Source organism: Xiphias gladius, chromosome 14 (genome assembly GCF_016859285.1).
Source record: "Xiphias gladius isolate SHS-SW01 ecotype Sanya breed wild chromosome 14, ASM1685928v1, whole genome shotgun sequence".
Lineage (NCBI taxonomy): Eukaryota > Metazoa > Chordata > Actinopteri > Istiophoriformes > Xiphiidae > Xiphias > Xiphias gladius.
The window spans coordinates 18,380,016-18,396,515 of record NC_053413.1 but is presented as its reverse complement, the minus strand read 5'-3'; the positions used below and the strand labels follow the sequence as shown (position 1 = coordinate 18,396,515).

Sequence of the window (16,500 nt, the reverse complement as noted above, 5' to 3'; positions counted from 1 at the left end):
GCATTTGATCCAAGCTTTCAGTACTTGATAGTTTTCCACACTCTTGAGACAAATTTAAGACGGTACCGAAAAATGTGTTGAGGTTCAGTTCCCAGCCCGATAGGTCATGAGCTAAGAAGATCTGATTCATCCTCTTTAAACTTTTCTCTTCCTCTTATCAAAGATGTGATTTCCTGATAAACTGTATAGTATGAAAACATGGCAGCTAAGGGGCTTAGATGCAGTGAGAAGAAATATATGTTATATACACTGGAATGACTACCTGAGCATGTATGTGTTTTTAATGAGCAAGTCTGATCTTTCAAACTGCTGCCTTTGACCAGAACTGTGGAGCTTCAAAATGATGTTTCCCACTTCTTTGTACGCAGCATTAAGTCAAGAATAAGTGGCTTTACATTTCCATCACTACAGAAGTCTTGAAACCAGAAAAAATATTGTGAAATACAAACTGTCTTGCTTTTTACTTCGTTCACTGGTCTTTTACAATAATCTGTTGCGTACTAGAGGTTTTCTGTATGAATTCAACTTGGTGCCTGTGTGTTGGTTTGGAAAACAATTGGTGTAGTTTATTTATCTTTGCTGATTTCACCTCAAATAGTAAGGACATATTATTAGGGTAACATTAAGAAATCCTACAACCATTGACTCATTTGCTTTCTAGTAAAATCTGCAAAATTGATAGCTCTTGCAATGCAACATTAATTGATGAAGTCAAATTCAACATTAAATTATCGACAGACTGCAGAATAACACCTATATTATCAGCTTCTGGATGTGAAGAGCTGCTGTAACTGGGAGCTCTATTTTTGTTTTGGAAGAACTGGAAAAGCTTAAAATGACGCAGAGGAATGACAGTCATCGTGGTGAAGGCTGGTGTGGTGGCTGCACCGCCTGGTCTTCACAGACAGCAGTGAGGCCCCCGTTAGACTAGTTGCTCTTTGGTTCGCTGGTGCACTGCAGGTGTTAGCAGGTAATTAATTTATTATTACTGTTTTATATATATTTTATTTTTCCTCAAAATTTGGTGCTTTTAATCTATATACTAGCAAGTGGTTGTAAAAAGATATAATTTGCACTACAATAGTATCTGCTTTTATTCATTTGTTTGCTGTTGTGATTTTTCTACATAGTTTAAATTTAACTATGATATATTAAATAATTTGTTACGTAAGTGGTAGAAGTTTGTACATTTATTGTCTAATTTGTGCTCGCTTTAGCAAGACGGTCTGCCACAATAAGCTGTGGCCGAGATAAAAAAGGCTAAATGAGGCTGAAAAACACACCTTTTTGGGGTTTCCTAGAGCATTATAGCTTATTTTAATGAAACTAGTTTACACTCCAGAATAACATGGTAAAGACGGAGGAGAGAGTGACAGCAGTGAGCTCGTGCAGGAGAACCAGTTTGATAAACATCAGAATGCCTGGAATGGCTCACCTCTTACCTCCCAGCAAATTTCTGATGTACCATGTTGAACCTTTAACAAAAAAAATTTAAAAGTCAAACACTGCCAGAACCGTCTTCACAGAAATAGTAAAATTCTATTCTGCACTTCAGTATAATGGAGGACTCTCAACCTCTAGTGAGGTCGGAGGAGAGGAGGCCAAACAGCCACTACAGATGGAGCGCTCCAACCCTGGAGTCAAAGATGGTGGAGGACTTCAGACGAAGGCTTAAGTACTTCTTCATGAACCCCTGTGAGAAATACAAAGCCAGGGGTCGCAAGCCATGGAAACTGATGTTGCAAATATTAAAAATTGCCATCATCACAATCCAGGTGGTACACAGAGTCCTTTGATTACAATTTATTTTTCAGTATGTAGGAATGCATACAGAGGGTGGATAACCATTTGTCTCAAATGCACATTGTTTTCCCCTTTTCCAATCAGTTAGTGTCCTTTGGCCTGAGCAACGAGATGATGGTCACCTTCAAAGATGAAAATCTGATGACTTTCAGACATCTGTTCCTCAAAGCATACAAAGATCACCGGCTGGGAAGCTATGCACTGTACACGAAAGCAGATGTGTATGATCACATCTACTACATTATCAACAAGGTACTGAAAATGTAGATTAAATGCAAGAATTAAACAATGTATCGCACGGCGATTTCATGGCAAAATTACAATTTTAACACATGAAAAAACGTGTTTCACGCTTCTTCCCATATGTTTTTCAGTACATCAATCTCCAGAACCTGACAGTGAGTAATCTTGCATACAAGAGGGTTGATGGCGAGTACACTCCTCTGTCCGTCTGTCAGGAGTTTTACAGAAACAGCAGCATTGATCCTGACAATGAGACCTTTGACATTGATCCACATGTTGATAAAGGTACTAAAGCAAAAAAACTTGTATATAAACACACACAAAAAAATATTTATCTAATCATCAAATCGAGTCTAAACTAACTGTGGAACTTGTGTATTTAAGTCCAGCGGCTACCTTGGGTTGTATCCATAGTGTTTAATTTTTTTTTCCATGCAAGATGCATTTACGGAAGCTGATTCATGAGAAGAATGGAACAGAATCACAATGTGGATTTGCTTGTGACTCCATGAAAAGAGGAAGCCTGTACTTTTAACACCGGCATAGTGCAGTCGGAGGAATGAATGCTGTCAAACTGTCGAATGAAAGCTAACTACTTTTGAACATTCTGCCTGTATCTCCTTCTCACAGACTGTGTTTCCATATACCCTATGCAGTTGTTTGACAACAGCAGTTTGGCCACACACTTCAACTTCTCTCTAGATTTCAAAAGGTGACTGAACTGAAAATACTGCTTTCATGCCGGGTGATAAGAGCGCTGCAATGGCACTGCTAATATGCGTTTGTGTGCCTAGGCTGCTCTCAGTGAGCATCTACCTAATGCTGAAAACCATCAATCTGCAGACTGTGCGGCACCATGAGCTCCCAGACTGTTATGACTTCCATATAATGGTTGGTGACGTCGTTTGAAAACCGCCGTGCCCTGATTTGAGCTTTTAGGATATAATGAGTTCGTGAAGTAACAGTTAGTTACATCACATTTTCCATGCTCAGAGATGACTTGTGCTGTGTCTCTAACAAATTCCTTCCTTTGTTTCTACACAGATCATTTTTGACAACCGTGCACACAGCGGACAGATAAAGGTTGATGTTGAAAACGATGTTAGAATTTACGAATGCAGAGACTGGAACGTGGAGGGCAGTTGTAAGTTTTTGCCCAAAGGCACGCTGCAAGGTGCACCCACACATGATGCCTTATGACGCCCACAAAAAAAAAAAAAAAGCTCATATCTGTTGTTGCTTCAAAAAGCCAGCAGGGGGCACAGTGGCTTTATTCTGTAACCTTGACACCTGTATGATCCAACACAGCATCTGATTTGTCCAAGAAAATAGCAGTTAATGTCTCAGCCATTTAAAAGCAACAACAACTAAGAGCTGGCAATGCAAAAACTAAACTTCAATCTGTGGCTCTCGTTCCTAGCTGGGAAGAACGATTATCTCCTCTTGTGGTTTGACTCCATGGTCATCCTCGCTTGTTTCATCTCTCTCATCCTCTGCACACGATCTGTAATCAATGGCATCCAACTTCAGTTTGTAAGTTACAATTTGAGGAACGAGTAAATTGATTTTTACCATCACCGGCAACCAGGAGTGGAAGTTTACAATACATCCCATATTTAAAAACCTCTATATAGTGGGTATTTGAATAAGCTAATTCCAGTATTTTAGATTCACTTTATCTGAATATGTTAACAAAAAATAAATAAAGGAGTTAGTTTTTCCCTACCGACACTATAATCGTGGTAGTGTGGAAAAGGCTTTAAAACAGCATTTAGACCTTTATGTTGAGAAATAAAATGTACAGAATATGTGAATGCACATTTAAAACATATATGTATATTTATTAAATCTATTTTAGAGACCTTATGTTGTCTGGTCAAAATTTTGAGGGATTCCGTGTTTCATATAATACTGAGTACAGTCCGGAAAAAGTCAGCCCCTCCTCATCAGATAAAAAGTACAAACCAACTCATAAGTAAAAATGTGGATGTGGAAAATTGGAAATGAATCATGTGGTCATTAAATAATCCAGCTGCCATGTATAAGAACGAATCTCTGTTTTGAGTGTATTGGTTTAACCGATGTGTTTCACAATATGTTAATTTCTCTTCCGCAGGAGTTCAACATATTCTTCCATGCGTACTACAATAAAATTGTCACTTGGTCAGACCGCATGGAGTTTGTGAATGGCTGGTATATCCTTATCATTGTCAGCGACACATTGTCCATCGCTGGGTCAGCGCTCAAAATTGGAATACAAACAAAGGTGCGTTTTTCATTGAGCCTCATTGGCTATATTTTCACATGTTGGAATATAATTTATAATGTTTGAAAAATTGAATAAAGGCCCTTATCTTTTGAAGTTTCATATATGGAAATTACCTGGTACTTACCTGATATCATGTTTATTCAGTTGTCCTTTCTTCTCTTTTGTAAGTTCCTGACAAACTATGATGTCTGTAGTATCTTGCTGGGAACTGCCACAATGCTTGTCTGGGTCGGTGTGATTCGTTACCTTGGTTTCTTCAAGAAATACAATGTAAGAACTTCCATGATATCAGCCAGCCTGTTGAAAATAGCAAATGCATATCCAAAGGAACTGAATTTTTTTCTCTTCCTCTCTAGATTTTAATCTTAACCCTGAGAGCGGCTTTCCCAAATGTGATCCGATTCTGCTGTTGCGCAGCCATGATCTACCTTGGGTACTGCTTCTGTGGTTGGATTGTGCTCGGGCCTTACCATGACAAAGTATGAAAATTATAACCACGATAACGTAATAAACTGTGATGCTCTGCTCTGGTAATACATCTATCACTGAAATATAAAAGCTCAATTATCAAAACATTTTTCTTCCAGTTCCGGACGCTCGACAGGGTGACAGAGTGCCTCTTCTCGCTCATCAACGGGGACGACATGTACGCCACCTTCCTGAAGATGAGAGACAAGAGCTACATGGTGTGGCTTTTCAGCAGACTCTACCTCTACTCCTTCATCTCCCTCTTCATCTACATGGTGCTCAGCCTGTTCATCGCTCTCATCACCGACACCTACGAGACCATCAAGGTCGGTCTGAGTCACCTGCACCACAGTTTATAGCATCAGTATCTTGCTGTGCAGACATGTTATTTATCTTTGCGCTTGGTTGGCTTTGTGACTGTACATTGGGTCTTTTCCAGCATCACCAGCAAGACAAGGCGCCGGTGTCCCAGCTTCAGGCCTTCATAGCAGAGTGCAGGGACCAGCCGGAGTCTGGAAGATACCAGACTGATGAAGAGCCAGCGTCCTGCTGCCTCTCCCCATGCTGCCGCTTTGGATGAAGTGAGGAGATGTAGCATGTGCCTCCGCCAAGTGTGGGCCGAGAGTCAGCATCTTACTCAAGTAGAAGGTTTTACTTGACTTGCTGAAAGCTGCTGAAGTAAAATACAAAACCTTTGGTTGAAGACTATTATATGGTCACCTTGAAAGAGCCAATGTGGTATCCTCAAGGTAACAATTACAAGGTATCCAGTATTAATATGCATTACCAGCCATTTCCTCTTCAATCCAGTGATAGGTAACTTTTCCTTTCTAGAAAGATTTCCTAGAGATTACATTACGCAGGGAAAGAAAACTTCAGTGCAAATTTAAGAGGAATTCTTTTCCAGACCGCACAATAACAACATAACTGTACAAGCAGTTGAGTACGATGCTTCATTAAAAACCTACATGAATTAAAGTAGGTTTTACTGATTTTAAAAGGAAACCTATCCTCAATGTACTATATAATGAAAAACGCTACTCAGAAACAATACAGTAAATTGTAATTTGTTGCTTTTCTCTTGTAGTTGTGGTACTGTAAATATTTATATATATATATATTATATTTACTGCATATTTTCTGTATGTAACTATACTGATATATGAACTATCAAGGGTTTTACTTTGTGTATTTGTGTATTGCTTCTGTGTATTTTTTGCACATCTGACCAAGTGAATTTTATTTGCCAGTTAAGTTGATTCTGACTGATGTTCCGTTGATATTCCATATTCCAGTCTAATATATTATATTTATCATTAGCCCAACATACTACTTTCACTGAAGACAATAAAATGTATCCCACAGTATCCAAAGGTCTCCACAAAGTACTGTATGTGTGGGACATATACAGCACTGTACAAACTTTTTAGGCGCTTTAGATGTTTAGATTCTTATCCATCATGCAGTATCATCAGGGAGGCGCCTGATCGGTCCCAAATTCATTCTGCAGCATGAAGGAGAACTATCTTCAGCAACAAGAGAAACAAGGTGTCCCCCTGCAGCAGAGGGTCTGGCCCCCACATAGCCCTGATCCCTACTTCACGGAGTCAGTCGGGGATTACAAGGAGAGACAGAAGACAGTGAGACAGAAGAACTGTGGCAAGTTCTCCAAGATGCTTGGAACAACCTACGTGCCAAGTACCTGTGCGCAAGTGTACCGAGACCTGGTGCTGTTTCAGAGGCAAATTGTGGTCATATATACTGACTGGATTTAGATTTTTTCTGTTTACTGCACTTTGTGCCAAGTTCACTGACAAAATAAAAACTACCCATGTCATTATTTTGAAAGCATCCTCACGTTACTTCAAGTGCCTAAAGCTGTTGCACACCACTGTATTTTTTTTTACCATGGCCCACTCCAACAATAACCACTACAAATATTTCCTTTATAATGCAAATGAGTGCCCACTGTTTATATTGTATTTAGAAACGGAAAGACAATATAGATCTTGCGGTACCGTGGAGGTGAGACTTACCCCTTGCTGCCACAGGGATGCCATTGCGGTGCCTGACGACACCTGACAGCATTTCTTATTTACATAATCGTCCACTGGGCATGGGTTCACGTCCAATGTACGGCTCCCATACTGGTTGCTTAACAACGCCGCCTCCAATAACAATGAGGTTTGGTTTGCAGCCAAACGTCAAAGCCAAAGGACTAGACTTCGAAAAACACAACCGGCTGTTGCTGCAGCCTGATCTCACCTACAGTGCCGTCGGTGCATCTCCGCTCGGCCGCACTCGGACTAAAACCGGTGACATGTTCGCCTCTTTTTCCCAGTCAACGCGGTGACGGCTGAACTCGACACGTAAGTTGCCGGTGTCTTCGATGAAGGAGCATTTTGCTCATTTTGCCAGCATCACCGAATTTGGCAACCGTCGGATTGAGTTGACCCATTTCACGCCTTGCCAGTGAGTATGTTTAACTTAGCATTTCTGTTACCCAGGTTAGCCGACGCTGCAAACTAACCTTCAAGCGAAACAAATACCACAGTAATTTGCGCATATGTATATTAGGATTTAACAACTTCAGCTAACGTCAGATTCCTTTTACAAACCAGGAATGTTTGGCTAAGTTACTTAACGCAGGTGTACTGACTGCTTAACGCTAAAGTTGGAAAATTATTTCACCACATTTTAATTTTAGCAAACTAGCTAACATTAGTGAGTCGTAAAGACGTTACCTTGTAACGTAAGTCTAGCTAACCTAACAGTAACTTTAATCTATGTCTGCTTGTTTAATATCAATATTTAACGTTAAGGTAAACCCACTACATTAAGCAGAAGCACACCCCTCAGTAAGTGGTACTGTAGATAAACGTCGCGTATGTTTTTTTTCTGGCTTGCAAGATAAGAACATTGGAGAGGGTTTGCTATGATACACACTGACATGGCAGACTCTGAAAAGCAGGCATTTGTGTTGACTGGTGGTTGTGTCCTCACCAACATGGTGCACTTTTACCATTAAAAAAATAATAATAATAATTAAAAATGCAATACTGAACTAGACAGGACGGTTTTTCCTTTATTGTTCATCAACACAATGTGCTTGAACACAAGGTGGAACATTTCAGTCCATAGTGCAGCTGTAGGAGTGGCAGGTGTTGATATCTGGTTCAGCTTGTTTCACCGCAACATGTCAAGATAATAATACTGTCCTGAAGGCATAAAAGTCCAACAAATGGGTGCACACTCGCAGATTTAGCCCCTACTCTAATTGATTCCCTCATTTTTATCTTTGTAAATCCATCGGCTTGTAGCTGAATTCATCTTACTACTCTGCAATTTAGATGCCAGTGGCCAATAGGAGGGCCCTCTTAAACCCCAATCTAACCCCCACTGGCACACAACTGACAGCTAATCCTGTGTGGGTGAAGCAGCAGCCCAGATTATCTATTGCCGGTCTATCCCATGGCTTGACGCTCCATTGCAGGGCTGTGTTCCAGTGGGAGCCTCTGATCCACTGCCTGACTGCTAATCCATCTCCCGGTTGATAACTCATGACCTCCGATCTCTGTGTCCGGATGTGTCGGTGATATGGGAGAGTGGTGGACAGGTGTGCCAACAGAGACATCTATAGGTAATTTTTTCTTGTCTGTATCTGGCATAGTACTGTAAAAACAGAAAGATCCATCAGCTATGCTTTTTTTGGGAACGGCTAGACGTGACCCATATTTATGTTCTCATTTTGTAGCGGCAACCTAATTTAGGCCTCTCAATAGTAGAAGAACAGTAGATGTTATGTACCTACACTTGCCATAACTTCCCTGTCTTTTTTTTTTTTTTTTTAAGGAAACTATGAGATCTCCAGCATAGCAAATGTGACAATGTCACCCTCGAGACAGAACAACCTTGTGTCAATGTACTCTTCTTTGCCCCTGTCCAAAAGCACCTACAGTGTGATAAGTGCCTTTTGCACAGAGGATAATATTCCTCAGTGCATTTTATACATCAACCAGGTATGGAAATGCCCACTTTTAGTTAATCTGTTACAAAAATAAAACACATTTGTCTAGCTACATCCTTCACATTAGATTTGATTGTAAATTTGGTTCAGTTTGCTGTTGCATTTCTGCAGGAATAATTCAGTACAAAACCAGGACAATGACACAAGTACTCTTTCTTTCACAGGAGCTTGCCTCACTGGGCCTGTCTTCCACATGTATCGAGGCCAGCTCCGCAGGGGCAGCCGGCCTGAGCACAGTGCCAGCTCTGAATGCCATGTATGAGCTGCTGCAGATTCACAGACGAAATATGTGCACTTTAGAGGAGCTGGAGAAAGAACAGCTGAAGAAGTCCAGCACCTTGGAGCACATGCAAACGAGCAATTCCAGACTCAAGGTATGTATTATTGCACACTACAGCACACTATATAATCTGTATGTGTCCTGTAGTAAAGGTACAGTAATAGATTTCTGACCACTAGCAAGCAGAAAAGAGACACAACAGTACATAAAGTAAAGGGACTGCCAAAATGCTCCTCACTCTTTGCATCCACTTAAAAAAAGAAACATATACTGTATAATTACTACCCTACAACGGCAAAAAAAACCAGACGTATCTTACAAAGCGCTGTTCACATAGTTGCCTGGAAAAGTCTCACTAATTCCTATCATTTCAAATAGCAGTGATAGTTTCCTTATCTCTAGGCTCAACATACCTCTTCTATCTACACCCACCAAAGAAGAAGTCAAAGCTATGAGTCCCACAATGATAAATGAGGAGTAAGGAATGGTACAGGAGATACGTTAGTTTGGATTACACTTCTACAGTACACGTTCTCAATTTCTTGAGCAACAACTGGTCCACAAATGGATATTGATAGTATATTTACAGACTGTCTTATTAAATCCTCAGATAGCACATACCAGCTATCAGATGGATTTTTTCTTAGGAATCTACTCTTGTAGCTTCAACCCCGATTGTACAAAACATTGCCATCTCATTGTGCTCATAATATGAGTCATGTGCATTTCCCTCCAGGATCAGTTGGAACTGTCCATAAGGGAGAAGTCAGGTCTACATGAGACGGAGAGACAGCTACAACTCAAAATCAAGACTTTGCAGAGCTGCTTGAAAACTGAAAAAGATGAGGTAGACTTCATTTTTTGCTATTATCAGCAACACCCATGTCTGTTTGTTTGTTTGTTTTTTGTTTTTTTTACAGAGTATGGAAGTGTCTATGCACAAGCCTGACAAACTTTCATGATTCAATTATACTGAGCAGGTTCAGAAGCTCCAAAGTATCATTGCCAGCCGTGCCTCTCAGTACAGTCACGATGCCAAGAGAAAAGAGAGAGAAGCTGCAAAGCTCAAGGAACGCCTCAGCCATTTACTGGTCGACAGAAAGGATAAGAAACTAGGTAAACATGCTGATCTTCAGAATAAATATATACATCAGCATAAGGTGTATGTGACGAATAATGGCATTCAGTGTCTTCACATTTTATTCTGGAGTTTCAAAACAACTTATTTTTGCTTCCCCATTTTAGCTATTGATGTACTGAACTGTTTGGGACGGTCAGATGGAAAAAGGAGCCACTGGAAGACTGCAAAAGCGACAGCCAGGTATCATGAAAGGCACCTTGTCAGTTGTTGACCATAGAAGTGGTAGAATTTGTAATATCCCTCAGGATAACTGTATCTGTAAATTGCTCCCTGCAGCCACGAGGGTGAGATGTACAAGTCCTTGCTCAGTGACTACGAGGCAAGTCAGAGGTCCTTGATGCTAGAGAATGCTGAGCTTAAGAAAGTCCTCCAGCAGATGAAGAAGGAGATGATACATATCCTGAGTCCACGCCAGTCTGCTTCTAGAGGAGCCACTGCTGATGACAGCCAGGAGCAGGTATTACATGTGAGCATTTTCATGTGTGTCAGAGTTAATTAGATGAGATGCTTGCATGTTGAGAAGTAACCCTGTTTCTTTTTTGTTTTGTTCAGGCTAATTCAGATGGGGAGGACAAGGCGGGGGACTGTAGCAGGGAAACACTGGACCAATCCTGTGAGCATGCTAGGGAGCAGCTCACCAACAGCATCCGCCAGCAGTGGCGGAAACTGAGGAGCCACATGGAGAAGTTAGATAGCCAAGGTAAACACAGCACTGTCACATACCCTGAAATACAGCAAAATTGACTAAAGTGCTTGTTTATAGATTAAATGTTTTGATCTATGAAACTTTTTCTTGACAAACAACCTAATGTGAGGTAATTAAATAGATTGATTCTCAAATGATGTGTACACCATGCAGTATAAGTGGAAGAAAATTTAGTTTATCAACTGTAGATGTTTTTGTTTGCCAAGCATCTCAAGTGCAAAATCAGCTGGAGTCCAATAAAGAAGTGATACCAAGGGAGACCCACGAGGATGAGATGGAAAGGATGAGGTGTGAAGTCCAGCAGTGCAAAGAGTTCATTCATGCACAACAACAACTCCTCCAGGTCAGTATCTGCTGATTCAACACCAGTCAGAAGGTCTGTGCAGGTTAAACATTTGCTTAGCAGAGTTTTATACCAATACATGAGCTGCCTCTGGTTGTAAATTAAGGGATGAAATGCCATTTTAGATAAATGAGCGCAGGTTTGTTGTACATTATTGAATGTTATTTGAACATTCTAAAGAATAATTATGTCTAAAATGACAAAAGTGTGTGCGTGTGTCTGTTTCTGCCTTTGCAGCAACAACTCAACACATCATTTGACGATGAGACTGCAGCTCTTCTTAATGACTGCTACACACTGGAGGAGAAAGAGCGTCTCAAAGAAGAATGGAGACTATTTGAGGAACAGAAGAGAAACTTTGAGAGGGAGAGAAAGAACTTCACAGAGGCCGCTATACGCCTGGGGCGAGAGGTACTTGGGTCTTCTGATGTGGTACCACAATATCATTCAGCATATATTGCGGGGGTTGTAATTGCATTGTATTCATTTAAATCTTTTTGTGTTTGACAGAAAAAGGCTTTTGAGGAGGACCGTGCTTCTTGGCTCAAGAATCAGTTTTTGAACATGACTCCCTTTACAGACCGTAGAAGATGTTCCTCATCTGATGGTCAAAGTGCCTTATCGATCAGTAAGTCTGTAATTTAAAAAAAAAAAAAAAAAAAAAAAAAAATTGTGTATATGAGTCCTGGTTGCTCCAAACTACTTCCATTGAGGAATTATGGAGGCCACTGTGCTCAACAATGGCAACCTTTAAACGTTTCTTATAGCCATCTAGAAGCTTCTTGCACCTGCTTTTTCTTTTTCTTAATATCCCTTGAAATTTCAGGAAGTGAGCCAGAGATGAGAATGTCTTCCACGAAAGCTGAACTGACCAAATCATCAGCCTACGCTACATTCTCCACTCCTAAACCAACAAAAAGTGCTGCTGTGCCATCCACAACCGAACTTTACCGGACACTCCGCCTAATACCAGACTGCAGGTATTACTCAGTCACTTACTGTAATTACTATTCTCTGTATTTAGTGAAATTTGAATCTGGGTTTCCTAGGTATGTTTGCAGTACTGGAATTTCTTATGTCCAGCATTATTTTACCAGGAATTCTTTAAGGCAGTGTGGGATATCAAATTTAAACCTTAAAACTGTTAATAGCATATCATAAATGCCTTGTAAATGCCATGAATATCATTTCTGTTAGTGTAGAAGTGAGGACTAGACCCTGATGCTGGCCATGTTTGCACTGTCACACATTGATATCATTAATCTGTATTTTCCCATTTCAGTTCCTCCAGATATTCAAATCGTGGACGCTGGCAAGAGTCCAGCACAATCGAAGATGGAGATACTCATGCAAAGTCAAAAAACAGAGTTCGATGTGGAGACCTGAGTATCTTCTCTCTGGGTGAAGATGAGAACAGCCTCACTTAAGGAACCACCGGTGCCTTTTTTTAAAAATAAAAAAAAAATAAAAAAGTGAGTCCACAGTGGTTTTAAGCATCAGTCCAGTCAATTCCATCATCATGTATGAAAACTTAATTTTTTGCAACATTGTTTTTCTGTGTTGCTTTGTTATGGACATGCATTTACTGTTAATTCACCAAAGCTGATCAAACAAAAAAGCACTTTAATTAATCTGCCATTGTTCATTTCTTTTCTTTACAAACAACTCAACACCGACAATTCAGATTTTAAGATATATTCAGGGGGAGGGTATCTACTAAGTAGAGATTTGAACATTTAGAATTAGTAATCTCTTCTACATATTGATTATATGGAATGCTTAAATTTTGGTTTAAAATTATATTTAATGTTTACATATTGTAGATGTATAAATTATGAGTTTTAATTGAAGCATATATTGACATTAGAATGGTAATGATCTGCCCTGCTGCTGTAACTGTACAATAAAGATATTTTTAAATTAAATGCTTTTATTGTTTCTTTAATTTGGCGTCCACTAGTGTATTTCAATAGGAGTTGCAGTCACAACTGTGAAGAACCGGAATCCGGATGTCATCATCTTTGCTTTTGTCTCATCATCCAGCCCAGAATCCCACCCATTGCTCGGCGTTTAGTTTTTCAGAAAAAAAAAAAAAAAAAACACCTCGAAAATGTCGAGTTCCTCAAATCTTGTAGCCATGAAAAAAGTCGTACAGCAGCTCCGGTTCGAGGCGAGCATAAACAGAGTGAAGGTAATTTGTGGGTTTATTGTTTTTCTGCCAAGTTACGGGGAGAAATCTCGAGCGTTACCCTCATCCGCTAACAGCGCTAGCTGGTGCCAGAGGCTAGCAGCATTACGTTAAGTTAGCCGATAGTCAGCAGGCGTAGCAGGGCGTTACTTGGAAAGAAAGCAAGCATTATTATTCTTTTTAATAATAAAAAAAAAAAGGTTTCATACAATGTTGAGATGAATCACTCAACGTATGACAAAGAACATGTAACATCCAGACCTCAAGCAAGTGGCAGCTAGCATCTGTCTCTTAACTTGGGGTAATAGAGGGGAGCAGTATCCTAGCGTAATTTTGCTGAAAAGTAAAACACTGGACCTACTTGAATACTAACCTGATCAATAACTCATCATTCCTTTTCTGAGGGGAAAATGCCATTTCCCCCTAATTATTTTAATCAACACCACCTCGCCTGATAATGCATGTATTTCTAACATTTTACGTTGTAAATCAAAGTTACAAATAGATAAAATGGACCAAGTAGTAAGATGTAAACAGGGGAATATGTGGGTGTACTCACGAATTGCCGAAGATCACCATTACTGGATGGTTTTGAAGTCTCGAAACACTGCAAGAGTTCATCAGCACTTTCTGCAACACACTGACAGACAATACTAGGGCTGCAACTAATGCTTATTTTTGTTATCGGTTCATTAATGGCAATTATTTTTTCAATTAAGTTTTAAGTCTACGAAACATAAAAGAATTGTGAAAACATGCCCATCGTAACTTCACAGAGCCAAAGGTGACGTCTTCAAATGTGTTGTTTTTTCCAACCAACATTTTAGAAACTAAAGATATTCAGTTTACTATGATGTATGACCAAAAAGGCAGTGAAACATCTCATTTGAGAAACTGGAAAGAAAATGTTTGGCATTTTTTCATCAGCTTTCTTTCCATCAACTAACTGATTAGTCAACTAGTTGTTGTAATTATTGTCCTTAACAAAACATGCAATGTTCTATTCCTTTCTGGTTTTGGTACCATGTATATACAGATGGGAAATATTTAAAGTATTCCAGTGATTTGGAAGTGTATTTCCATAAAGTGTGGTGACTTAGAAGTGATGAATTAAGATTAGTCGAAATTGAAGCAGCAGGGGACATGATTTCCTGACTTTAAATAATCACCATGGATCACGCTTAAAAAACACTGGAGCCTACATTTTACATAATGCAATTCAGTACCTTCTTTTGATCATTGGTTGTTAGGGTAATTTTTTCATTTTAAACTGCTTCTTTCACAGCTACAGAAAACGTTATACAATTGTTTCTACAGGCTGAATAGTACCCATTGTGATGAGTTAACTGAAACTGTGTAAAATCAGTGGAGTGCCCCTTTAACCAGTCTGTTTAAGCAGCCCCAATATAATCCGACGCCATGTCATTTCGGTTCCTCTTTTGTCACCAGGTCTCCCAGGCAGCTGCTGACCTTCAACAGTTTTGCATTCAGAACGCCTTGCAGGACCCGCTGCTCACCGGCGTGTCCTCCAGCACCAACCCCTTCAGACCGCAGAAGGTCTGCTCCTTCTTGTGAAACTGCTGTATTCATTGGTAAATCTGACACATTCAGACACACACTCATATGTACTGTACATCCAGCAAAAGCAATCGGTGTGATTTATTGAATAGCTTTGCAGAAAGGTCTGAAGCATAGCTGAAGTGCTAGTCAGAAATTCTTTAATGCATTTCAGTTATGCAGGTGTTCCCCTCTGTGCCTCATAAGATTAAGTGTTTTCAGTGAAATGAAAGTCTTTCAATTAAAAAAATGGCAGTTAAATGTTGATAGTTTTTTTCACAATAAGTAGAGACTGTGGTCATTTTGAATATCCTGGTGTAATGTTTTCTCAATGGGAAAAACACCTAAACATCCATAGAAGCTTCTCAGCCCACCCCAGCATAATTTATTTCTTTACTTTCAACTTGTATTCTGAAAATGTTCCAAACGCTAATATTTTCTCCTTTAAATGGTGAAACTGGTGTTTCCATTACCAACTCGCACAAGAATCTACATGTGTTTGATTTTATATTTTGCAAACAATATGGATGTTTAGCAGTACTTCATATGTTGTAGATATTTGAGGATACCATATATGCAGCTGTTGAATACAGATAACAGTAGAATACAATAAAGCCATGAATTACCAGTCATGGATTACCATGATTGATTAAATTTATCTGTAATAATTGAACTTTTTTTATGCACTTTTTTCACATTAGCAATACATTTTTATGATTAGCACCTTATACTCTTGATAAATCACAATGTATCTCTAATTGTACAAATACTATTGAACAAAATCCACATCCCTTAACTATTATTCACCCACCTCCTCATAAAAAAAAAAAAAGATGAAAGTACCTAATGTGTTGTATATTTTTGTTCTGCAGGCCTTCATTTTGATGCTACAGGGAAAAGTTGACCTCAACACTGCTCCACATGCCAAGCCATTACACTGCCACGGGATTTCTCGAGTGTAGAACACATTGTCAGGAAGATGATCATCTATTTTCAGCCACAGTAGAAGAAAGGAGACAGTTTTATTTTTCATGGCACAGTGCGATTTTTGAGTAAATTATTGTGCCTTTTCTATTGTTCTATTTTAGTCATCACTGTTCTGGACTTTTTTGTATTTAATGAATAAAAAACTTTCTTTCCTACTCCAAGGTTTTATCAATATGCCATTTTCTGTGTTCTGCTTTTCAGCCGTTTCACAGCATTGCATTACAGACATAACTGTTCGTGAAAGCCAGCTGAGTGCTGCAAGAGGCATTTCAATGAATTCTACAGATCATAATTGAGGAAGCTGAGGTTTAGATTAAAAAATAGCATAAATTAACAATGCATCTCTTAAGTTTTGTAATTCAATTCAAAAGAAAGAATAAAAAACAGTAGAAAAAAACAGCTGGAACTATTTTGGGGCCCCGTTGCCTAATCAGCTTGTGATAAACTGCTAGACTTCCAAATTGGGATGAAGAGGATCATAACCAGTA

At 39.4% G+C, this 16,500-nt stretch overlaps 3 protein-coding genes across 4 annotated transcripts; all 3 read left to right on the top strand.

Annotated features, from left to right (window-relative positions):
- Window positions 1-59: 59 nt before the first annotated feature.
- Window positions 60-5,856, top strand: mcoln3a (mucolipin TRP cation channel 3a). The gene is made up of 13 exons (XM_040143778.1): window positions 60-970; window positions 1,556-1,775; window positions 1,888-2,055; window positions 2,178-2,331; window positions 2,677-2,758; window positions 2,841-2,937; window positions 3,091-3,190; window positions 3,467-3,579; window positions 4,163-4,312; window positions 4,484-4,585; window positions 4,672-4,794; window positions 4,903-5,109; window positions 5,223-5,856. Exons 2-13 carry the CDS (start codon window positions 1,560-1,562, stop codon window positions 5,361-5,363), a joined length of 1,653 nt encoding a protein of 550 aa, XP_039999712.1. The 5' UTR covers window positions 60-970; window positions 1,556-1,559; the 3' UTR covers window positions 5,364-5,856.
- Window positions 5,857-6,973: 1,117 nt separating this feature from the next.
- ssx2ipa (synovial sarcoma, X breakpoint 2 interacting protein a) lies at window positions 6,974-13,186 on the top strand. Of its 2 annotated transcripts, none has more exons than XM_040144300.1 (14): window positions 6,974-7,255; window positions 8,277-8,423; window positions 8,636-8,802; window positions 8,975-9,184; window positions 9,827-9,937; window positions 10,071-10,206; window positions 10,336-10,411; window positions 10,508-10,697; window positions 10,784-10,931; window positions 11,144-11,280; window positions 11,518-11,691; window positions 11,791-11,908; window positions 12,107-12,260; window positions 12,563-13,186. In XM_040144300.1, exons 2-14 carry the CDS (start codon window positions 8,381-8,383, stop codon window positions 12,705-12,707), a joined length of 1,809 nt encoding a protein of 602 aa, XP_040000234.1. In that variant the 5' UTR covers window positions 6,974-7,255; window positions 8,277-8,380; the 3' UTR covers window positions 12,708-13,186. The 2 variants fall into 2 exon arrangements, with proteins under 2 accessions (XP_040000234.1, XP_040000235.1); XM_040144301.1 differs by having other exon boundaries at window positions 6,975-7,255; window positions 10,508-10,688.
- Window positions 13,187-13,307: 121 nt separating this feature from the next.
- Window positions 13,308-16,177, top strand: LOC120799270 (guanine nucleotide-binding protein G(I)/G(S)/G(O) subunit gamma-5-like). The gene is made up of 3 exons (XM_040144302.1): window positions 13,308-13,471; window positions 14,918-15,060; window positions 15,898-16,177. Exons 1-2 carry the CDS (start codon window positions 13,391-13,393, stop codon window positions 15,041-15,043), a joined length of 207 nt encoding a protein of 68 aa, XP_040000236.1. The 5' UTR covers window positions 13,308-13,390; the 3' UTR covers window positions 15,044-15,060; window positions 15,898-16,177.
- Window positions 16,178-16,500: the final 323 nt, after the last annotated feature.

Bases quoted from the DNA above. Each gene is read 5' to 3' on its own strand.
- mcoln3a (XM_040143778.1), top strand. From the start codon at position 1,560: ATGGAGGACTCTCAACCTCTAGTGAGGTCGGAGGAGAGGAGGCCAAAC. The intron at 2,332-2,676 runs GTACTAAAGCAA...TCCTTCTCACAG, and splicing joins TGATCCACATGTTGATAAAG to ACTGTGTTTCCATATACCCT. The intron at 5,110-5,222 runs GTCGGTCTGAGT...GGTCTTTTCCAG, and splicing joins ACACCTACGAGACCATCAAG to CATCACCAGCAAGACAAGGC.
- ssx2ipa (XM_040144300.1), top strand. From the start codon at position 8,381: ATGGGAGAGTGGTGGACAGGTGTGCCAACAGAGACATCTATAG. The intron at 8,424-8,635 runs GTAATTTTTTCT...TTTTTTTTTAAG, and splicing joins GCCAACAGAGACATCTATAG to GAAACTATGAGATCTCCAGC. The intron at 10,698-10,783 runs GTGAGCATTTTC...TGTTTTGTTCAG, and splicing joins GCCAGGAGCAGGTATTACAT to GCTAATTCAGATGGGGAGGA.
- LOC120799270 (XM_040144302.1), top strand. From the start codon at position 13,391: ATGTCGAGTTCCTCAAATCTTGTAGCCATGAAAAAAGTCGTACAGCAG. The intron at 13,472-14,917 runs GTAATTTGTGGG...TTTTGTCACCAG, and splicing joins CGAGCATAAACAGAGTGAAG to GTCTCCCAGGCAGCTGCTGA.